We start from the raw sequence: 24437 nt of genomic DNA, 5'->3' as shown, positions 1-24437 counted from the left end.
CTTGAGGATTAGGAGAAACCCACACCCCATCATCATTTGTATTTTTAACACATGTGATAGATAACCATACCCCAAGTTAATTGGTCAATTCATAAACCACCACAATTCCACAAGCCGACCCTATTATCTTTAACCAATCCCTTACAGCCACGTCTGAGATTCCAAGACTCCACGAAACCAAATTTTCATTCAAGTCATAGGAGGCTGCGCACGTGAGTGTTATCCAGACTTGCGGAGTTGCTTTGTTACGTTGAAACCCTGCCTTAATAAGTCAAGCCTTAAGTTATACTGTATATCTTAAGAAATTATTATGTGGTACTGGAATATCGAGACGTATTGTTATGAATCGACTTGTTATAATATAAATGGACAACATAATTAATATAAAATAGCTGCAACATGTTCATATTTACATAATAATATAAACAAATTCACACACGTCCTAACATGATAAACCTAATAATATAATATGAAGGTATTACTGTCTCACCGAAAAAGAAATTATTATGTGGTACTGGAATACCAACACGTATTGTTATCAATCGACTTGTTATAACATGAATGGACAACATAATTACTATAAAATAGCTGCAACATGTTAATATTTACATAATAATGTAAACAAATTCACACACGTCCTAACATGAAAAACCTAATAATATAATATGAAGGTATTACTGTCTCATTGAATAATTATTTCGTGTATTAAATTATTTATGAAATATGCCAGGTGGCACAAAATATCTAAAAGCATGCGGGTCATGTAAGTATCTCCACAAGAATCTTCTATACTTTCCATTTTTCCAATTCATGAATCAAACCCCTTCATTTTTTCTTCCAACCTCTCCTTCCAAGAAACACCCAGGAGACCCCAAAAGTCTTTATCCGTACCTTATATATGCTTATGCAACCCTAGGGAAAACTGGCCATCACAATTCGCGCCCTACTCTGCCCACACTTTTTTAGACACTTTTTTTTTTTTGTGGTACACATTGAGCTTCAAAGGTGTTTGATAATTTCTGGTAATGGATGTGCTTGGTGAGAACCACATGAAGAGTCCCCGCAAGCAGAGCAAGAGAAGCAGATCAAAGGGTGTGAAGGTTGTGTACATATCAAGCCCTATGAAGGTGAAGACAAGTGCCTCTAAGTTTAGGGCTCTTGTCCAGGAGCTTACTGGTAGAGACTCTGATGCTGAGCGTTTCATGGAGACCAAAGGTGCCCATTCTCAAAATGTTCATGAGTTTACTCATGAGCAACAATTGAAGGGTGTGGATCATGATCATGATCATGTGTTGTTGCCTCAGCTTCCTTTCTCGAACTCGTTTTATGAGTTTCCGAATTGCTCCGATGCTTTGTTCGAACCGTTTTCTGGGCATTTTGAGTTGGATGTGCTCAGAAACTTTGATCAAATTTGAATTTTATAGTTAGTAATATATTTGTAATTACCCATATATAATTTTCTTTTATTAATACTAGTTTATATATGGTTTATTTAATCCCAGAGTTCAAATTTGTGCATGGCTTACTTTGTTATGTTTCTAATGGTATGCTAGCTGCAGCTGCCAAATGCAAGGAGGCAAAATTCAGTTGTGGCAGTTGCAATGTTTTTGTCAATCATACCAAGTGAAACTACCCTACCCAACTGAAAAAAAAAGAAAAAAAAAAAAAAGGAATGTACTTGCGAGTGAAAAGCAAAGCAGTATTTTAGACCCATAAAAAAAAAGACAAAAAAAAAAAAAAACCCAATGTACTATCTACATATATAAGATCGACAGTCGACAGTGGTCAACTTTCATGTGAAAGCTTAATGAGATCATTTGTTCTGACAAGAGATCCGTATTGTAACATTTTGATATTTGTTGAAATAAAAGTTAATTTGGTAAATAAATTTGATAAGATAGGTAGGACTGTGATAAGCTAGTGGTTGTGCAAGTTAGGAAAACATGCTTATGTCTTTTAAGGATTGTAGTGATTTTCACACTCCTCTTTTAGCCGTGCGCGCTCCAAATTGAATATTTTATAATCTTTTTCAGCACTTACGAGAGTACATGAGACTAAAATTGAATGCTGAAATCATTAGCCTAAATTTATCTCTGGAAGGGTGTTATATTTGAAACAATTGTTTAAGGAATTTTTTTTGGGTGTTATAGTTTATGTTTGATGCCCAAAATCGGATCAACAGGTCATAATCTTATCTGGTTCACCCAAATCAATATGACTTTCGTCCAGGGTTGAAGATAATTCGCATTTAGGTATTAGCAAAACCAAATTGATCTTGATCAAGTTGGAATTAAAAGTTAATGCATCAACGAATGACACCATGCCTAAAACTTGTGGAAAGCTCATATTAGGTATTCTACGAGGCAAATGAAGAAAGGTGAATGAAAGTGAACACCTTTATCATGTCTTTGCACATTGCAGGTACATCCTGTCCATGACTAACATGATTCAAGAATACAGCTCATCCCAAACAATTAGTTTAGATTCGATAAAGCTTGAAAATCAATACGTAAATATACGTACATACTCGTTCATACACATTAGGATCTCTATTACCAGTATATAGGTTGAACAGGCTTCATCCAAGCATCCACCAGATGAAGTAAAACTAAACTAAAATAACATCGTATATTCCTCAATCTATTTCAACGACAGACCACCTTAAAGAAAGAGAAAGTTGTCTAGCAAGATGTTACAAAAGTGTGTAATATATGCAGGAAGGAAATAACATCAATTCAAGAAGTCATAAAACCAGTAATCAGGGCATTACATCCATGCCATTGCAAATTTTTAATTTAAAAACATCTGATACCACACAAGTCAGAGTGTTATAAATCTCTTCTTGTGTCTACTAAGGATGATGTCTGCTTCTGACTTATCTATATTCATATGTACAAATGCAAAGATGTCTGCTTTAGGCTGGATGCATAGTGCAGATGGTAGTACATCTCTGTAGACACGCAATAAGAATGCAGCTACGCTTCCAAAGGCGACCTATGTTGCCTTAACCCAACTTCCTCCTCCTCCATGAAGATAATTCAAGTCTCATGAACCCTACCACCACATTACAGCATCTCCAAACTACTCAAAGCAGATAAGAATCGTTGGAGCCACACCTTGTATATGCTACAGGGCCAAGTAGATAGCCTTGTGAAATTACAAGTTCATGGCCCCACAGAAAAGCAAGCTACCTATCAAGAGCAAGTCTCCAGCTGATGATTCATTCACCTTTATTTTAGCTTCAAGACCTTATTTATTCTGATTCAAAATCTTATTCGCATTCTCCAAATTCTGAGCATCGAATGGCAAATCCTCTCCATACAGAAAATTCTCCAAATCCATTCTAGAGAACTTCAATACTACAAGGACTCGATGATAGAAATGTAGTCTACTGATATGCGTAGACAGCAATACTTGAAGAACGTGACAAATTCAAAGAAGGGCATAAGAATACGTGCACCTCCAATTGATATGCAAGGCAAAGAATTCACTGTCCGCCAAATTAGGGGCAAAGTAATGATCTGCATCATGACAAGTCAGCAGTTGCAATGAATTTGTAGATTTATTATAGCAATACGGCACATATTTTCAAATAAGGAACAAAACATGTCTATGACACATTACTGGATCATGACAAGGTGACTTCCGCTGTAAGAAGTATTACAAGGTGCCAACCATTTGAAAATTAATAAGGAGGTGCAGATATACCTGCTGTAATATTTCTCAACTGATTAAAAAAGTTAAGTTGTTGTCTGCGCTCAACATATGTGATCTTAGGAAAAAAACAAAGAAAAGATCATTGCAATGAGACTCAACCTCAGGTTGTCTATTGTCTACGGGAATCAAACCCAGAAATGGGTAAAAGCATTGTACTTTTTCATTTTCTTGGCAGTGTCACTGAACATGTTTACACTTCTGAAATAGGCCAGTACTGACTAATAACATCTGGAAAATCAGATTCAGGCACTTATATCCTCATGGCTTGGAGCACTAAATGAATCTAAATGGCATGCATGCCAAGATGTCGAAAATAAAAAAATGAAGTCATACCACAAAACGATCATCCAACGAACTAACATTCTCTTGAGATCAGCAAACCTCCAGCGGCTTACTGAATAGATTCATCCCCAAAAATACCAATTTCCAAATCACCCTTCATTACACATCCCTCAAAGCCGGGTTTTTAAACTTTAAAAACCCAATCAACCGCCACAAGCACTGACTATATTGTGTTCTTCACCATTAAGTTCTCATCAGAAAAGGCTAACACACCCAGCGTTTTGATGCCTTATTGATCTGGTCTCCTACAAATCAACCAAGTGGAGGGCATTAACAGAGCAGGGAGTAAAGCACTGACAACTGTTGATATCTCATAATTTGATTGAACCACAATGGATGCAAGATATGGCTACCCAAACTCAAGAACACAAAATGCAAGAGATTGGTGACGCCAAAGAGAGCAGGCCAAGTCAAGCAGTTATTCTAATAAGAAAGTACATATAAATTAAAGCAGCTAGGCCAACTCAAGCAGGTCTTCTAATAAGAAAGTACACATAAATGTAAGCAGCTAGAAATTGAGTATGAGAGCCAACAATAAATTTACTTATGGACAACCTTATAATATTGTGCCAAAGCAATCTGATACAAGTGAGTGATGAAGCATCAACTTATCAAGATCATACATCCTCGATTTCAACTTTCCCTTGATACACATTCCACAACTGAGGTACTTCATTTTGATATTTGGTCACAAACCTCTCCACGAAGAGCTTCTCGTCAGGTTGAATCACATATCCCAAACTCAAGTTTTCATCTATCAAACCTTTCAAACACAAAACTTTAACAACCAAACACCTTGGGATTATTCTCTTCTCCAAACTGTGACGCATAACCCACGGGTGTTTGGCAATCATTCCTGACGGCCATCCCATCTTATTCACTAAAAATTCCATTACTCGCATTATTTTCTTCTCCGACATAATCATAAACTCTGGATTTTTCCTGAAAGCAGAGAGAACATCATTCTCAGACCAACCCCACCTCATATAAACTTCTCGACTGCGTTTCCATATTGACTTACTGTTCCTACCACACAATGCGTTTAGTGCAAACACGAAATTCGAACTTTCCAGATTAAATCCCATTTCCTTAACCTCACCCACAACTTCACCGAACTTTTTATGCTCGTGCATCACAACATGAATGTAATGAGCTAGTAACACAGAAATGGAAGATTGAGGCATACCCAGTTCTCTCAGAAGCCCAATATTTGGCACCACATCATTGCAGTGATTGCCCAAGAAAACCCGTGACCGGCGCTTGAAAACAGTAACGACATTTTTCTCAGAAATCATACTCCTAAGGAAATTATAAGTGGGTACAATCCGTTCCCTCAAGCTTACTGTCAAGAGACATGGATTAGCGGTCACAGATATTGCAAGGTCCTCCCTTGAAACTCCAACAGAGCTGAAAAACTGAAGCTTGGGAGAAAGGGTTTTCTCTGGACAGGATGTAAGAACTCTTGGGCAACACTTGAAAACCTTTGAGATTTGGGGTTGAGAGAGGCCATGGCTTCTCAGAAGGGCCAAAACAGAGTCTGCTCTGTCTGTAGATTTCAACTTGACCATCTTGGACGCTGAAATTGCATCTTCTGGGGACAACCCACATGAGTTTATGAGGTAAGTGACTGTGAAATCGTTTTGGGTTGGTGAGATTTCGGTGGTGATGTATCTGTAAAGAAACCGAGGATGAAGAGTGAAATGCGAGGGTTTCAGGTCTCCAACCACAAAGCTTCTAGTTTTGGAAGCAAATGTGCAAGTAAATATAGAACAATCCACTCTGAGGTTCTTCAATTTGAAGAGCAGAACCATGATAGATGTGGCCCTGTTAAACGATGAAGAAGATGAACAATTTGTTTTCTAAAATCCTAGCGGGTCTTCGGTCCAAAAGGTTTATTTTAACTTTTTGAACGAAAAGGGTTTTTTATTTAACTAAAACAGGGGTTCAAAAGGGTTTTAACCATAACTTCCTAGAATGAAGATGTTTATTTTAAGTCACTCACGCGTGTTTATATTTTTCCGACACCTTATTATGGGTTTAAATTTTTTACAAAATAATGTGTGATTAGCTTGAAATACTGCTATAATGACATTCTCATTACGTAGGAGTTATTCTCGATTTGGGAGTTAGCATTCCTCCAACAAATGGGATCATTAAGATTCTAGAGCAGTTTCATTTATTGTACTCATATCCCAAACATATAGCATCATTTGGAAGTGGCTTTAGGTTAAGTGTTGCTTGCATATGAAACAACTACTACTAACATGAATCTCGTTACCATCTCTTCCATATGTTTTGGGACACTAATATTCCCTACTTAGGCCTCATAAGTAACTCAATATGATACGAATAAGAGGCGAAAAACCAAGAAAAGCTCATGAAAATTGGTAGTTTGGGGGTTTATGGAGGAACCCTTAACCCAACATTTCCTCTCCTTGAGAGTGAATTTCGAAGACTCAACCACGATTTCTTCAATGACAATTGATAGAAAATATAAAACGGGTGAGGTTCATCAGATCACCTCAAACATCCTATTGTTAGAAGCCTCCTACGGTCACCGCCACATACCACAAACGTGCCACCACGAGACTCAACTTCCGTGCACGTTCTCAGGTTCGTGAGGCTAGAGGGTTGGCTATAAAAGTTGCCCTTTTGATGCATCACCTCCTCAAGACCAGGGGCTCATGTGAAATGTAAGCCACAAGATATTTGAAATTTTAGTTGAAGCCACCATGTGAAAAAGAATTTCTTTGGCTCAAAGTGGTGATAAGTTGAAAACTTTGGAGATTTTGTAATTTTTGGAATCGTTCAAGTCTATTTTTATTTTATTGGAGAAGTTAGAAGACTTTGGAACATTTTTTTGGAAGCTTTTTTGGGAAATGGAGGTACAGGAAAGTAGCACACACATCTTGCAGAACGTTGGATAGTGATATTGCGTTTGCTTGTTGGATAGTTATACGGTGCTTCCTACATTTGGCAGGTGTATGCCACACACATTAGGGGCAACTCTTTGTGTACAAACCAGCAATTTCAATTTGAACAACATATGAAGAATCTCCGACATAACTCTAAAATATTTGACACATGAATTCATGTTTAGGTCACAATCATCAATTGTAATCGAAAACAAAGGCACAATTGCCACAATACCTAACCAGTTAACACTACATGTGATGGCCCTCTAGCCTCGCTATGTATATACATCATGTCATCGCAAGGAGAAAAACTTGCGTGAACCGGTTGCAGCTAAGTTTTTCTCCATTACAAGCTCATGGCTCCAGCAACCACTTCTCGCTTTTTATCCCAACTTACGGAACTCACCTTCTAGTTTCAGGTTCTAAGGATTTTCCAGATTATGGAAGGCAACTCTACCGCAACAGGAAATTCTCCAATTGTATTCTAGAAAGGGGGGCACAAAAATTCACATCCTCAAGGACAAAGTATAAAACTGAGCTCTAAATATTTATATGCACAGTATATACAAAATGATCAAGCATGGACGCTTGAAACATGAGCGCTCCAAATTCACTATGTGCAATTAAGGTGCGTAAGAAAGAACAATACGTATCACATAATCACATTCAACCTATCAGTTTGGATTTAGGATATCATTTTGAAGCTAATTTGTATTTAGGATTTAGCAAAACAAAATTGATATTGATCAAGTTGGAACACATAATAAAGGTATCAACAACAATTTGTCTTACCACCACACCATACACAAAAACTTGTGCTGGAGAAAGGACTGATGTCCTCCACAATTGCTCCAAAATGCCTCAGCTTCATGAACTAATACAATTTTTGCAATTGCACCAAGTGGAAAAAGCTAAAAAATGGTATGCTAAAAGGAAAAGGAAGAAAAGAAAGAGTCATACATCATTACTGTGTAAGACGCTTTGTGCAGAATGCAGATACACCCTATCCATGACTAGCGTTCCTATTTACAACGTCAATGTTCATGAATCATACCAATCAGAGACTAATCTAATTGAAGTACACACAGCTAATCTCAAATATTACTTCTTCAATCATAACCCCCACCGTGCCGCCCCACCCCTCCCCCCCCAAAACCAAAAAAGAAGAAGAAAGAGAAGAAGAGATAATTGCTTCTTCAAGCTGCTTTTTCTTTCATCAGAGCAAGGGATAAAGTGCTGACAGCTACTATTGATATGTTATAACTTCAAAAATGGGCAAGATTAAACTCCGAATAAAAGCAATATATGTGTCTATTCTATGAAAATTTTCAAGGCTAACCAATGTTAATGTATGAACTGCAGGAGATTGGCAACACCACCGCGGTAAGGCAAACTTTAAGCAAGTCATCTAATAAGAAGGTATATTTAAGTCTAACGAAAAGCAGCCAGGCTATGAAGTAGAAAAGTGAACAAATGAATTTACTTCCAGCGAATTTAATAACACGCTGGGACAAGTTCTAGGGTACAAGACAACCTTCTAATATTGTGCCAAAAGCAAGCTAATACATGTGAGTGATGGTTACAAACCTGGATATTCAGGGGGTTAAATCTATATACAAGCTCAGCCATTTCAAGGTATCAATATCATACATCCTGGATATCCACTTTCCCTTGATACACATCCCACAATTGCGGTACTTCTTTGAGATATCCGGTTACAAACTTCCCCAAGAACTCCTTCTCTGCAGGAAGCAACACAGAACCTAAATTCAAGTTTTCATTTACCAATCCTTTCGACAATAGAACTTTAACAACCGAACACCTTGGAATAAGTCTCCTCTCCAAACTGAGGCTCAGGACCACTGGATATTTGGCAATCATTTCTGATGGCCATCCCATCTTATTCACTAAAAGGTCCATTGCCTGCAGTAGTTTCTTCTCTGACACAATCATAAACTGCGGGTTCTTCCTGAAAGCAGAGAGAACATCATCCTCAGACCAACCCCACCTCCTAAAAACTTCTCGACTTCGATTCCATATCAGCTTATTCTTACCACACAATGCACGCATTGCATTCACTGAAGTCGACTTTTCCAGATTAAATCCCATTTCCTTAACCTCAGCCACAAGTTGACCAAAATTTTCAGGATTTATCATCAAAACGGTAGTGTAGTGAGCTAGCAACATAGAAATGCATGATTGGGGCATACCCAATTCTCTCAAACGTCCAATATTTGCCAACACATTGCAGTTACTTTCCACGAAAATACACGAGTTGTGCTTGAAAATAGCAACAAGCATTTTCTCAGAAACCAGACTCCTAAGGAAATTGTACGTGGGTATGATCTGTTTCTTCAAGCTCCGTGACAAAAGCTTCGGATTAAAAGCCAGAGTTTTTGCAAGGTCCTGCCTTGAAATTCCAAGAGAGCTGAAAAACGCAAGCTTGGGCAAAAGGGTTTTCTCAGGATTGGCTAAAAGAAGTTGGGGACGCGACCTTACAAGCTTGGAGATCTGGGTTTCAGAGAGTCCATGGTTTCTCAGAAGGGCTAAAACAGAGTCTGCTCTTTCTGGGGACTGCAACTCGACCCACTTGGCTGCTGAAATCGCACCTTCCGGCGACAAGCCACATGAGTTTATGAGGTAAGCGACTGTGAAATTGTTTGGATTTTCTGAGATTTCAGTGGTGATGGGTCTGTAAAGTAACTGATTTTGAAGAGAAAATTGCGAGGGTTTTAGCTCTCCAACAATAAATCTTTTAGTTTTGGAAGCAAATGTACAAGAAAATATTGAACAATCCAATCTAAGGCTCTTCAAACTGTAGAGCGGTACCATGTTAGATATCTCAATTTCAATTTGAAGATTTCTTTAGAAAAGAGAACTGAAATCGTCAGCTGAGCTGCTGATGTATCGCAGTCGCAGATAACGTTGGCCCGAAAGAAAAATCTAATAAAAACAGGACCCCTTTTTTCTTTTTTTGGACTGAAAAAAAAAAATAGAAGGAAAAACTTGACATAGGTTCCCCAAAAACTTTCAGCTTTTTAGTGCTGATAATATGGGTACTTTCATTTTTTATTTTTATTTTTATTTAAATAATAATTTAAATTACTCTAAATTAATTTAATATACTAAACTGCGAGCTTACTGCTCTGTTCACCTGGCTTAATCCACATCTACCGAGAAGTTATAGAATAAAGATGGTAAGTTTCATGATAGGTGAGAGATAAAATATATTTGATAGAGATGGTAAGTATAATGATAGGTGAGAGATAAAATTGGGAAAGATGAAGTGTTTATTGTTATGTATTATACGCATAGACAAATGTGTTGAATTAGTTGTGTGCATTATTTTGTATCGACAATCATATTGCGTTTGCGTAATTTGATGTGAACAGTGAATGTGTAAATGTTTGTGCTTTAACAGCGAAGTCCTACAAGCATTTTAGAAGAGAGAAGGGTGATGGCGGAGATAGGCGAGGAGGAGGTGGCCAAGATTTGATTGCGGTGTCTTTGGGTTTTTTTTAATTAGATCTTAATTTTATTTGTTTAGTTCTTATTTATTTATTTTTAAATTGAATTTCTTTTTTTATTAATATTTAATAGTTTTTAAAATTTTCTGAAAGAAATTAACACATTAACTCACATTTATTTGTATTTTGTAAAGGACCCACTAGTGTAATAGTTTGGAACAATTGCTCCTCCAAGTAAGGTCTTGGTTCGGGTCCTAACATTCATGTAGTGTGTGTGAATTTAGTAATAGTATTATTATCGCCCCTTTCAATAGAAAACGTCATTTAAAAAACATTTATTTGCATTTCTTATTCCCATTCTAATGCTTGGTTTGTCCAATTTCCACTAAAACATGTTTTAATGGGGGAGCCGTCACCTCAATAATTCCATGAGAGCTTGAATTCACAAGAGAGGAGATGATCTAAATCTGATTGGACCAATATCACAATCACTTTTCCACTACATTTTCCACGAGCTCAAATAAATACATCAATTATAGGTATTTGTTATAAACTAAATGTAATGGATGCCCACTATGCTTTAGTATACCTAATGTATGTCACATCATATCCAACTATACCTACCATATGACTCACCCTCCCAATTACTCACTATATTATATTTGTAATTGCCAATTCTAGCTGTCTATAAATAGGCACTCAATGAAGATGAAATATACAAGCTTAAGAAGAGAAATTCTATGGTTATTCTCTTCCTCTTTAATTATCTCTTAACTCCCTTAGTTTTATAACACGTTATCAGCACGAGTCTCTAACCACCCCAGGATCTTGGTTGAACTCGGTATAATTCGCTTCTCTCTAAATTCATATTCTGTAATTTAAGTACTATTTTTACTAACCAAGTTTCATTTAGATGTAGCTATACACATATTAATTGAAACAGGAGGAAGCTATGTCAACACATGAATCTTCTATATTATCTAACTTTTGTGCAGGGTATTTATCTAATATATATCCATTTTATATCTAACATTCATGCATGGCATTTATATAACATATACTTATTCCCTTTTGAATATATGCATAAGTTTAATACCTAAAGTTTATATATATATATATATATATATATATATATATATATATATATATATATATATATATATTATTTTTCTGTAATAAAGTTTCCTTATTATACATGAACCCGAAGTTCATAGATCAACACATTTGGAACCCGAAGTTCCAAACCAGAATGATAATTGTAATATCATAAATACTTTATAAGAAATGAATTTGTTGAATGAAAACCTGAAGTTTAAATTCAAAATAATATTAGAACCAGAAGTTCTAAATGATATGATAATCCAAAGAGCCAGAAGTCTTAAAATTTATTAAATTTGATATGTAGCTTCAAATACATAATCTTGAGCATTTATATTATTAATTCATACTGTTATTTTATTGGTACACAACAATGTCAAACCTTGCCAAGATCGATTTTATTGCACTAGATATTTTTGGCAAGAACTATCTAACGTGGGTTCTGGATGCGGAAATCCACTTGCATGCGAATAACCTGGGAAATACCATCAGGGAAGGAAATCAAGCATCCCTGCAGGATCGCGCAAAGGGAATGATTTTCCTTCGTCGGCATCTTCATGAAGGATTAAAAACTGAATATCTTGGGGTGAAGGATCCAGCAATGCTCTAGAAAAATTTGGAAGAAAGATATTACCACCAAAAGAGCATAATACTTCCAAAGGCTCGATGTGATTGGATGCATCTGCGTTTGCATGATTTCAAATATGTAAATGAGTACAATTCAGCACTGTTTAAAATTGTATCTCAATTAACCTTGTGTGGAGACAAAATTACAGATATATGCTGGAAAAGACATTCACTACTTTTCATGCATCCAACATGCTCTTGCAGCAGCAATACAGAGAAAGGGGGTTTAAGAAATATTCCAAACTGATTTAATGTCTTCTTGTTGCAGAACAAAATAATGAACTTTTAATGAAAAATAATGAACAAAATAACAAGAATACACAAAATAACAAGAATAATGAACAAAATAATGAAAGGGGGTTTAAGGCATTACAAGTTCATTATTTTGTTCATTATTTTTCATTCAAAGTTCATTATTTTGTTCAGCAACAAGAATACATGAAATCAGTTGGGAATATTTCTTAAACCCCCTTTCTCTGTATTGCTGCTGTAGGAGCATGTTGGATGCATGAAAAGTAGTGGATGTCTTTTCCAGTATATCTTCATCTGTAATTTTGTCTCCACACAAGGTTAATTGAGATATAATTTTAAACAGTGCTGAATTATACTCATTTACAAATTTGAAATCCTGCAAACACAGATGCATCCAATCATATTGAGCCTTTGGAAGTATTATGCTGTTTTGGTGGTCATATCTTTCTTCCAAATTTTTCCAGGGCATTGCTGGATCCTTCACCCCAAGATATTCAATTTTTAATCCTTCATGAAGATGCCGAGGAAGGAAAATCATTGCCTTTGCCCGATCCTGCAGGGATGGTTGATTTCCTTCCCTGATGGTATTTTCCAGATTATTCGCATGCAAGTGGATTTCCGGATCCAGAACCCACTTTAGATAATTCTTGCCAGAAATATCTAGTACAATAAAATCGATCTTGGCAAGGTTTGACATTGTTGTGTATCTATAAAATAACAGTATGAATTAATAATATAAATGCTCAAGATTATGTATTTGAAGCTACATATCAAATTTAATAAATTTTAAGACTTTTGGCTCTTTGGATTATCATATCATTTAGAACTTCTGGTTCTAATTTATTTTGAATTTAAACTTCAGGTTTTCATTCAACAAATTCATTTCTTATAAAGTATTTATGATATTACAATTATCATTTTGGTTTGGAACTTCGGGTTCCAAATGTGTTGATCTATGAACTTCGGGTTCATGTATAATAAGGAAACTTTATTACAGAAAAATAATATATATATATATATATATAAACTTTAGGTATTAAACTTATGCATATATTCAAAAGGGAATAAGTATTATATATATTAGATAAATACCCTGCACAAAAGTTAGATAATATAGAAGATTCATGTGTTGACATAGCTTCCTCCTGTTTCAATTAATATGTGTATAGCTACATCTAAATGAAACTTGGTTAGTAAAAATAGTACTTAAATTACAGAATATGAATTTAGAGAGAAGCGAATTATACCGAGTTCAACCAAGATCCTGGGGTGGTTAGAGACTCGTGCTGATAACGTGTTATAAAACTAAGGGAGTTAAGAGAGAATTGAAGAGGAAGAGAATAACCATAGAATTTCTCTTCTTAAGCTTGTATATTTCATCTTCATTGAGTGCCTATTTATAGACAGCTAGAATTGGCAATTACAAATATAATATAGTGAGTAATTGGGAGGGTGAGTCATATGGTAGGTATAGTTGGATATGATGTGACATACATTAGGTATACTAAAGCATAGTGGGCATCCATTACATTTAGTTTATAACAAATACCTATAATTGATGTATTTATTTGAGCTCGTGGAAAATGTAGTGGAAAAGTGATTGTGATATTGGTCCAATCAGATTTAGATCATCTCCTCTCTTGTGAATTCAAGCTCTCATGGAATTATTGAGGTGACGGCTCCTCCATTAAAACATGTTTTAGTGGAAATTGGACAAACCAAGCATTAGAATGGGAATAAGAAATGCAAATAAATGTTTTTTAAATGACGTTTTCTATTGAAAGGGGCGATAATAATACTATTACTAAATTCACACACACTACATGAATGTTAGGACCCGAACCAAGACCTTACTTGGAGGAGCAATTGTTCCAAACTATTACACTAGTGGGTCCTTTACAAAATACAAATAAATGTGAGTTAATGTGTTAATTTCTTTCAGAAAATTTTAAAAACTATTAAATATTAATAAAAAAAGAAATTCAATTTAAAAATAAATAAATAAGAACTAAACAAATAAAATTAAGATCTAATTAAAAAAAACCCAAAGACACCGCAATCAAATCTTGGCCACCTCCTCCTCGCCTATCTTAGCCGCCAATGCCATCACCCTTCTCTCTTCTAAAATGCTTGTAGGACTTCGCTGTTAAAGCACAAACATTTACACATTCAGTGTTCACATCAAATTACGCTAACGCAATATGATTGTCAATACAAAATGAAAATAATGCACACAACTCATTCAACACATTTGTCTATGCGTATAATACATAACAATAAACACTTCATCTTTCCCAATTTTATCTCTCACCTATCATTAAACTTACCATCTCTATCCTATATATTTTATCTCCCACCTATCATGAAACTTACCATCTTTATTCTATAACTATCTCCCGGCCAGTTGGACAGAGCAGTAAGCTCACAGTTTAGTATATTACATTAATTTAGAGTAATTTAAATTATTATTTATATTAAAATAAAAACAAAAAATGAAAGTTCTTCCGGAATCGAAGTATCATTCCCACTTTTTTTGAAGAATGAATCAATAGTTTTTCCTCTCTTTGTCAATCTACTATTATCATCATTTGACATTATGTCCAAACAAGAAATAATACTATAAAGATAGAGAAGTAAATAATGCTAACGCAATCAGCAATCCAAAATATGCAATCCAAACTGCACAAAGGAAAAGATGTAATAGTTTTATATTGCATTGCATTTGCATCTACTGCCATACCATCAAGAACTATAGGTAACATACGCCAAAATTTCAATATAAAAAAATCAATAAGATTATTCTACCTGAAGAGTGTATTGCAACCTTTGGTAGAATTCCAATTTCAAATTTCCTTAATTTCTCAATACCTGTAGAAATACATATAAACCTAAATATTAATTTAAAATGACATTTTATCATTTACCAAATGCTCCATAAACACATAGATTGAATTTTGAAATGAAAACTACAATGAAGTTTACCTCTTGAGAGGAAATCAGTATCGGCTCATTCATTATCAAGTTCAAAGAGATTTAATGACAGGTTTTCGATGGCCAAGACCAACCAAGAGAAAACGAAAACAGAGGCTTGATTGATTGATGTTAAGCCAAAGAAGAGAGCTGAAGGTTAATAGGGAAAAGAGAAGAATGTTTGTGCGATGGGAGAAGAGATATACCAATATGTTGTTTTTTATTAGCTTATTATATTAGAGACAACATGGAATGTGATGAGCTTTATTTGTTGTTTTTGTCAAACTAATATTAAACAAGAGAAAAAGCACAAGACAAGGAGACATGTCGGCTGACATTAGCTAGGGATGATGGGCTAATATTTTTGGGAGTGAAAATAACCGTATAAAATCTGTATAAAATCTGCACTCAGTTTAATATTTTACAATTTTTGCACTGGGCTAGAGCCCACCCCAGCCTATACACAGTTCCGTCCTTTTGAGTGAGAATTTAGGAGAGTATAGATAGAGAGAACCATAGCAATGTTCTCTCGGTTTCTTCTTCTAGATTTCTTTGTGCAATTTATATATTGCATGGCACATTAATCTTTTAGGATTTGTTCTTTTGTATTCTTCAGGAAATTGCTTCTGGCGATATGTTTCAGACACTTCGTAATCTTTATAGATTTTTCATCTCAAATTCCTTTATTAAATCAGGGGAAGCCTTTGTAAACTCTTCAAGAGTTCTAACAAAATTCTTCATATATATATATATATACTGCAATGATGGTAAACTCATTTCCAAAATTTGGATTATTTATATATCCTTTTTCTAATAGATATTCATTAAGATGATTATACCATATTCTTTCACAATACTTTAATCAACACAAGGATCATTACAAGCCATCATATTTTTAAATAATTTGCTTTAGGCATTTTGAATTCTTCAGGAATTTTCATACACATGAATTTTTCATAAATATGCATAACATAGCTGCATATGTTTACCATCATAATCCCATGTCTTTTACTGGGAAACATTGTGCCATATCATCCAGTGATTTATTTCACTTCATCTCAAACACCAATTTACAACATATACATTTTCATATCATTTTGGTGTTTTAAACTATAGGTTCAATCATTGCACTTTTTTCGGAAATTTTCAACTTTACTGGACTGCCTCTTCCAGTTGGCCAATCTTTATTTACATTTGTCAGTTACCGAAATCAAGTAAGTTATTTAAATAAGAAAAACACACCACACCACTAGCAGTGGAATAATCATGATGGAAAAGGAAAAGGGAAAGTTATGTATAATTCCCAAAGGAAAAATGATGATGCTTGTTACAGCTGTGGAATGAAAGGACACTGGTCCTGTACATGCCGTACACCAAAACATCTTGTTAATCTATTGTTCGGTTCATTTTTACACATGATTTTTCATGTTATTCACCTATTATTTTGAGTTAGTTCTTGACATTTTATAGCTTTTTACTTCCTTTTTGTGTTTTCTTAGATTTTACCTTGGTTAGAATGAAAATGAGCTAAAAGTGCATTATTGGTTATAAATTCTGTTTTTGTTCATTTTCGTAGGTAAACTTCTTGGCCTGGGATCAACATGCTCTGGTGCTCGGATGAGGTGAAGATCTTCATGAAACTTGTTCCAATGGATGTTGACTACAACATATCCAAATTTGAGCTCCATTGGACAAGTATTGCCTATCCAACCAATCTAGCATGTTACCACAGCTCTGGAAATCCGAAGTAGTCCAGCTTTTACCTCCAATGTGTCACTTGATTCTTCTTGTTACCATAACACTTGGTAGCAAGAATTTACCTTAGTAAATGAGATATTTTCTGAAGCAATTGTCATCTTTGTGAGGACAAGGCTTCATCATGGCAAAGGGGACAAGGGCAAAGGCTTTAACTAAAGCATGAGTTTTATATTATATCTATGAGCTGGAATTGATGGGCAAAAGGCACATGGGTGTGCAATCTGAAGTTGGAGAGGCTTTTGAACGTGGGTAATCTATCCATTCTACTATTCTACACATTGGAAGCAGATTTTGGAGAGCTTAGAGCTAGGGAGGGCAACAAAGCAAGAAGTGGAAGAGATTTCCACCATTGAAGACCTTGAGCTCCCATGTTTACAAAATCTGTAACTTCTTTCTAATTTTGTTTTGAGTTTGTATTTGAAATAAGTATGAGCAACTAAACTCCATAGCTAGGGCTTAGGTTGAAGCCCTAAACATGAAAACCTTATTGTTTTGATGCTTGAGTGTATGAATTTCTAGATATTGTTGATGAATTCCAATTCACCAAATTAATCTATCACTACTACAAAAATCGAAATAGACGACGGTAATCCACCGTCGTGTATTCGGTTTTTCATCCGTCGTAAAATCGAGCGACGTCTTTTCATGCATAAAACCACGACGGTAAATCCCCGTCGTCTATTATTTTTAAAGACGACGGTTTTTTAATAAAAAGGGTAATCTATTATTAAGTAAAGATGACGGTTTTTTATAAAAAGGGTCGTCTATAATATATAAAGACGACGGTTTTTTTATAAAAGGGGTCGTCTATTATATGTAAAGACGACGGTTTTTTTATAAAAAGGGTCGTTTATTATATGTAAAGACGACGGTTTTTTTTATAAAAGGGGTCGTCTATTATATGTAAAGACGACGGTTTTTTTATAAAAAGGGTCGTCTATTATATGTAAAGACGACGGTTTTTTTATGAAAGGGTCGTCTATAATATATAAAGACGACGGTTTTTTTATAAAAGGGGTCGTCTATTATATGTAAAGACGACGGTTTTTTTATAAAATGGGTCGTCTATTATATGTAAAGACGACGGTTTTTTTATAAAAAGGGTCGTCTATTATATGTAAAGACAACCCTTTTTATATGAAAATGGTCGTATATTATGAATTAAAGACGACCCTTTTCATATAAAAAGGGTCGTCTATTATATGTAAAGACGACGGTTTTTTATAAAAAGGGTCGTCTATTATTAAGTAAAGAACTATGTTTTATTATATCCAAAGACGTCGGTTTTGTTAAAAAGCCATCATCTATTAAATGTGAAGACGACGATTTCTTGAAATATTGTCGTCTATTAACTCTAAAACAACGATTTTTTAGTAAAACCGTCGTTGATTGTATATAAAAAGACGTTATGGTGTTAAAAGAGGTCATTGATAATATATACAGATGACGGTTTTTCCAATAAAACCATCGTTTTATTATCTTTAGTTTTTTGAAGAGTCAATAGTTATTACATAGTCAACCAATCTTTATTCTATTACATACATACTTCCTACCTATAATTAGAAATAACGGAGCTCACAAATTTTACTAATTTGATTTTAACTTCATCAATTTGTTCTTGGGTTGACTTAGCTCTGCCTTCTTGCACATTTTCCAAGTTGTTGGTGTCGGAAAAGGAAAGACCTGCACGAAAGAGACCCCAATACTCTTAAACATAAACTTGTTTAGCAGTAACCTAACCTTAGCAAAAAGATCTATGCAGCTCTAGAATGACAACAGAACACAATTGGCATAATTGGCAAAGTACCTGTTCTTGTGGTGGCACCATAACAAATGAAAAATCAGAGATTCAGAAAATTAACAATGAAATTCCAAAATAATTAAAGTAAACAACAAAAACAAAAAGTATTTTGGACCTGATGATGTTGTCGGTCCAAAAACAAACGGATCTAGTGAGGGATGGGTATGTTTTGCCTCATCTTCTTCGTCAGCTTCTTCTTGATTACGAAGGCCTTGTGGGACGGCTGTGCATATTTATAAAAAACCCAAATGAGAAACTCACTTAAATCCCACGAAATTAGCACAATACATGAACAAACATATATATATATATATATATATATATATATATATATATATATATATATATATATATATATATATATAGACCGATTTCCATAAGTCTTTCTAGATCTAGTCGCTGAGTTTGATGAGCGAGTTGAGTGCCTGAGAGCGAGATCTTCTTTGAAGAAAGTGAAGGTCGAGATCTTTCAAATCAAACCTTTCAACCAGCTTCGATTCTCAAATACAGAACCTCCCTCTACATCTTATGGATCTGCGAAGACCTCAATCTCTCAACTCCTTCATTGATATCGATTTTTTGATGATTTTGTAGAGAGTTTCATGAGGGTGTTTTAGAGAGTGCAGGAGGGTTTCAAGGAGGGAGAGATAAGGTTTTCAGAGACGGGGGAAAATCTGAAAATTTGTTGAGCGCGAATTCACTTAAGTAGCCTTTTTTTAGCGTGTTTTAAAAGACGACGCTTGTTAATGAGAGATAAGGTTTTCAAAGACGGGTGAAAATTTGAAAATTTGTCGAGCGCGAATTCACTTAAGCGGCCATTTTTTCGCGTGTTTTAAAAGACGACCCTTTTTATAAAAAAACCGTCGTCTTTACATATAATAGACGACCCTTTTTATAAAAAAAACCGTCGTCTTTATATATAATAGACGACCCTTTCATAAAAAAACCGTCGTCTTTACATATAATAGACGACCCTTTTTATAAAAAAAACCGTCGTCTTTACATATAATAGACGACCCTTTTATAAAAAAAACCGTCGTCTTTACATATAATAGACGACCCTTTTCATAAAAAGGGTCGTCTTTACATATAATAGACGACCTTTTCATAAAAAAACCGTCGTCTTTACATATAATAGACGACCCTTTTATAAAAAAACCGTCGTCTTTACATATAATAGACGACCCTTTTATAAAAAAAACCGTCGTCTTTACATATAATAGACGACCCTTTTCATAAAAAGGGTCGTCTTTACATATAATAGACGACCCTTTTATAAAAAAACCGTCGTCTTTACATATAATAGACGACCCTTTTTATTTATACTTTCATTAAATACAACATAAGATTTTGTGGTATCCACTAGTGTAAATATTTTAAATTGAAGATCAAATTGAGTCATTGTATTCATATAGGGTCAAGGAGTGTAGCTGTAAAAAAATCATCAAAATCGGAGTTAAAATAACCGTTAAATCTTGATTTTTCGTTTATAACCGTCGAAATGTTTTGTCCCATTACTTGATCTCTGATTTATTTTTTTTCCCGATTTTTGGCGTATATGATCACGATGTGTACACAAACAAGTTTGACGGTTGGATCGTTGAAACTAGTTTCGTAGAATGCGTATGCCATCAAAACAATATATTCACTAACAATTAAGAGTTTATTTATACTTTCATTAAATATAACATAAGATTTTGTGGTATCCACTAGTGTAAATATTTTAAATTGATGATCGAATGCAGTCATTGTATTCATATAGGGTCAAGGAGTGTAGCTGTAAAAAATTATCAAAATCAGAATTAAAATAACCGTTAAATCTTGATTTTTCGTTTATAACCGTCGAAATGTTTTGTCCCGTTACTTGATCTTTGATTTTTTTTTTCCCGATTTTTAGCGTATATGATCACGATGTGTAAGCAAACAAGTTTGACGGTTGGATCATTGAAACTAGTTTCATAGAATGCGTATGCCATCAAAACAATATATTCACTAACAATTAAGAGTTTATTTATACTTTCATTAAACATAACATAAGATTTTGTGGTAACCACTAGTGTAAATATTTTAAATTGACGATCGAAATCAGAGTTGAAATAACCGTTAAATCTTGTTTTTAAAAAACCGTTATCTTTACTTCACAATAGATGACCCTTTTTAAAAACAAACCGTCATCTTTACATATAATAGACGACCCTTTTCTAAAAAACCGTCATCTTTACTTCATAATAGACGACCCTTTTCATATAAAAAGGGTCGTCTTTACTTAATAATAGACGACCCTTTTTATAAAAAACCGTCGTCTTTAGATATAATAGACGACCCTTTTATATGAAAAGTGTCGTATTTACTTCATAATAGACGACCCTTTTCATATAAAAAGTGTCGTCTTTACTTAATAATAGACGACCCTTTTTATAAAAAACTGTCGTCTTTACATAATAGACAACCCTTTTTATATGAAAAGGGTCGTCTTTAATTCATAATAGACGACCATTTTCATATAACAAGGGTCGTCTTTACTTAATAATAGACGACCCTTTTTATAAAAAAACCGTCGTCTTTACATATAATAGACGACCCTTTTATAAAAAAACCGTCGTCTTTACTTAATAATAGACGACCCTTTTTATAAAAAAACCGTCGTCTTTACATATAATAGACGACCTATTTTATAAAAAAACCGTCGTCTTTACATATAATAGACGACCCTTTCATAAAAAAACCGTCGTCTTTACATATAATAGAAGACCCTTTTTATAAAAAAACCGTCGTCTTTACATATAATAGACGACCCTTTTATAAAAAAAACCGTCGTCTTTACATATAATAGACGGCAGTTCTTTCAAAACAACCATGTCTTTACCAAAAAAAGGACACTTGATTTTTAAAAGAAGACGCTTGTCATACCTGCTGTCGTTGTTTTTTGGTCAGATTTTAACTATAAAGAAAAGCTTTTTAATAAGACGACGCTTTTTTATTTGTGTGCGTCGTTATAAAAAAATTCTCAATAGTATCTCCATTTTTTAGTTGTTTAAGTCACTTATCCACGACGGTTTTTTGTTACCGTCGTCTTTTTAAAAACAACGACGGTTTTTTGTTCTTCCGTCGTCTTTTTCTGGTCGTCTTTTGCCCTTTTTGTAGTAGTGTATCCTTGATGTGTGTTTTTCCTTGGTTGGCCATCTTTGAAAACATGCTTCTTGAGATTGTTGGGATTATGTGTATCTTCATGTTATCCTAAGCAATAAATTGATGAAGTAAGAATCATCCATGTGAATTGGTTTCTTGAATACCTAATGTAAACACCATGCTATTAGGATTTTTGTGATGTTCATATTCTCTTTTAACTTAATGGGTTTTCCTTGTAATTGAATCGAAGTACGAACCATACCTAGGTTCGATTATGGGGAGGGCACAAGTATTGTAGCACGAACCATGCACCTTACGTATATTAGAGAGAATCAATGCGTCTTGAGCCACGACCCATGGTCTTGATTGCGAACATCTTCATCAACACGTTTAGAGTTCATCACTTGAGTATCCATGAACATGGGTAGAATTGTTTAGGGTGGATTCCGAAACCCTAGTGTTTGGTACTTGGTACTTTCACATTTTGATAACTCATATCTGCCATTCTCATTTAAATTCAAGGTACATTTACTTTCATGCAATAGAAATAGGTCACTTGAACCAAACCAACCACCCCCCCCCCCCCCCCCCCAATGTGTGTGTGTGTGTGTTTGACACTTTGTGTGTCTTATTTACTGAATTTTGTTTGTTTCCGTAATTATTTTTGACTTTTGATTTGCCTTGTGTTCTTGAATTTTATGTGCTGAATCCAACCGTATAAAGAACGTGAAATTTGGATAAACAGTTGGAAAGTTATAGGCAAAACACTGGACATAGGTCGAAACTGGAAAAACAGAGAAACGAATCTGCCAAAAAACGACCGGTCGGCACTGTTCATTTTCACTGTTCACGGAACTGTTCACAGGTGATAAATAGGTGATAAAAGGGTGATAGAAAGTGCTGTTTCTGTTTTTCTTTGGTTTCTTGTTTTGATTCTTTTCTTTTACCTTCCTTTATTCATTTTTAGTTTCCATTTTGCATTTGTGCATTTGTGGTGTGTTAAATAAGTGTTCTTTACGTACTCAAATTAGAACTTATAGGAAGCCGACAAGTTCTTCGTGGGATCGACCCCGTACTTACATAATCTATACCTCAATAGATTCGTGCACTTGCGGGTATTTTTAATTGATTGTTTGCACATTAATTTGTGTCCTTTTAGGAATGCAACATCTATATCAAGAATCAATCAAGGGAAAGGAAAAGGAAACAAACTACACTGATTTCGATAACCTTTTTTATGATGACAACGAGCCTTTAGATATCACCCATTTAGAAGTTTCTGATTTCTTTACAGAAATAAATGGAAACACTGTTCGGTTCATTTTTACACATGATTTTTCATGTTATTCACCCACTATTTTGAGTTAGTTCTTGACATTTTATAGCTTTTTACTTCCTTTTTGTGTTTTCTTAGATTTTACCTTGGTTGGGATGAAAATGAGCTAAAAGTGCATTATTGGTTATAAATTCTGATTTTGTTCATTTTCGTAGGTCAACTTCTTGGCCTGGGATCAACATACTCTGGTGCTCGGATGAGGTCATGATCTTCATGAGACTTGTTCCAATGGATGTTAACTACAACATATCCAAATTTGAGCTCCATTGGACAAGTATTGCCTATCCAACCAATCCAGCATGTTACCACATCTCTGGAAATCCGAAGTGCTCCAGCTTTTACCTCCATAATGTTATCTTGATTCTTCTTGTTACCATAACACATGGTAACAAGAAATTACTTTGGTTGAGAGATATTATCTGAAACAAAGAGCATCTTGATGAAGACAATAACAAAAGAACCCATCATGACAAGGGGACAAAGGCAAAGGCTTTAACAAAAGCAAGACTTTTATATTAAAAGTATGAGCTGGAAATGATGGGCAAGAGAGTGCAATCTGAAATGAAAGGGCTATTGAACGTGGGGGAATGAATTCAATTACATTATTCCATAATTTTGCAGAGATTTTGGAGCTGGAGATGAAGCTTGGAGCTAGGGAGCTCAAGGAGGAAGACAAGGGCAACAAAGCAAGAAGTGGAAGAGATTTCCACCATTGAAGACCTTGAGCTCCCATGTTCACAAAATCTGTAACTTCTTTCTAGTTTTATTTTGAGTTTGTATTTGAAATAAGTATGAGGAACTAAACTCCATAGCTAGGGCTTAGGTTGAAGCCCTAAACATGATTACCTTATTGTTTTGATACTTGAGTGTATGAATTTCTGGATATTGTTGTTGAATTCCAATTCACCAAATTAATCTATCCTTGATGTATGTTCTTCTTTGATTGATCACCTTTGAAAGCATGCTTCTTGAGGTTGTTGGGATTATGTGTATCTTCATGTTAATGGGTTTTTCTTGTAATTGAA

General features: G+C 34.8%; 3 protein-coding genes and 1 long non-coding RNA gene across 8 annotated transcripts; 1 reads left to right on the top strand and 3 right to left on the bottom strand.

Moving 5' to 3' along the window:
* The first annotated feature begins 826 nt into the window (after positions 1-826).
* LOC148296362 (uncharacterized) lies at positions 827-1496 on the top strand. The gene has a single exon (XM_088248192.1). It carries the CDS (start codon positions 1026-1028, stop codon positions 1413-1415), a length of 390 nt encoding a protein of 129 aa, XP_088104318.1. The 5' UTR covers positions 827-1025; the 3' UTR covers positions 1416-1496.
* Positions 1497-2609: 1113 nt separating this feature from the next.
* LOC110764913 (transcription termination factor MTERF15, mitochondrial-like) lies at positions 2610-5975 on the bottom strand. Of its 5 annotated transcripts, none has more exons than XM_088247718.1 (2): positions 3709-5975; positions 2610-3521 (listed from the first exon to the last, which is right to left on the bottom strand). In XM_088247718.1, the coding sequence occupies exon 1, from the start codon at positions 5868-5870 to the stop codon at positions 4677-4679; it is 1194 nt and encodes a 397-aa protein (XP_088103844.1). In that variant the 5' UTR covers positions 5871-5975; the 3' UTR covers positions 2610-3521; positions 3709-4676. The 5 variants fall into 5 exon arrangements, with proteins under 5 accessions (XP_088103844.1, XP_088103845.1, XP_088103843.1 ...); XM_088247719.1 differs by having other exon boundaries at positions 4051-5975; XM_088247717.1 differs by having other exon boundaries at positions 2610-4304; positions 4615-5975.
* Positions 5976-7106: 1131 nt separating this feature from the next.
* LOC148296361 (uncharacterized) lies at positions 7107-8098 on the bottom strand. Its single transcript, XR_015834124.1, has 2 exons — positions 7767-8098; positions 7107-7458 (listed from the first exon to the last, which is right to left on the bottom strand). It is a non-coding gene; the product is annotated as an uncharacterized LOC148296361 (long non-coding RNA).
* A 334-nt stretch (positions 8099-8432) lies between these two features.
* LOC110764915 (uncharacterized) lies at positions 8433-9884 on the bottom strand. Its single transcript, XM_021967964.2, has one exon. It carries the CDS (start codon positions 9804-9806, stop codon positions 8619-8621), a length of 1188 nt encoding a protein of 395 aa, XP_021823656.2. The 5' UTR covers positions 9807-9884; the 3' UTR covers positions 8433-8618.
* Between the last annotated feature and the right edge of the window lie 14553 nt (positions 9885-24437).

Source organism: Prunus avium, chromosome 2 (genome assembly GCF_965620075.1).
Source record: "Prunus avium chromosome 2, drPruAviu1.hap1.1, whole genome shotgun sequence".
Taxonomy (NCBI): Eukaryota; Viridiplantae; Streptophyta; class Magnoliopsida; order Rosales; family Rosaceae; genus Prunus; species Prunus avium.
The sequence above is the reverse complement of the archived record's forward strand: the minus strand, read 5'-3'. Positions and strand labels throughout refer to the sequence as shown.

Coding starts and splice junctions, on each gene's coding strand:
- LOC148296362 (XM_088248192.1), top strand. CDS start 1,026: ATGGATGTGCTTGGTGAGAACCACATGAAGAGTCCCCGCAAGCAGAGC.
- LOC110764915 (XM_021967964.2), bottom strand. CDS start 9,806: ATGGTACCGCTCTACAGTTTGAAGAGCCTTAGATTGGATTGTTCAATA.
- LOC110764913 (XM_088247718.1), bottom strand. CDS start 5,870: ATGGTTCTGCTCTTCAAATTGAAGAACCTCAGAGTGGATTGTTCTATA.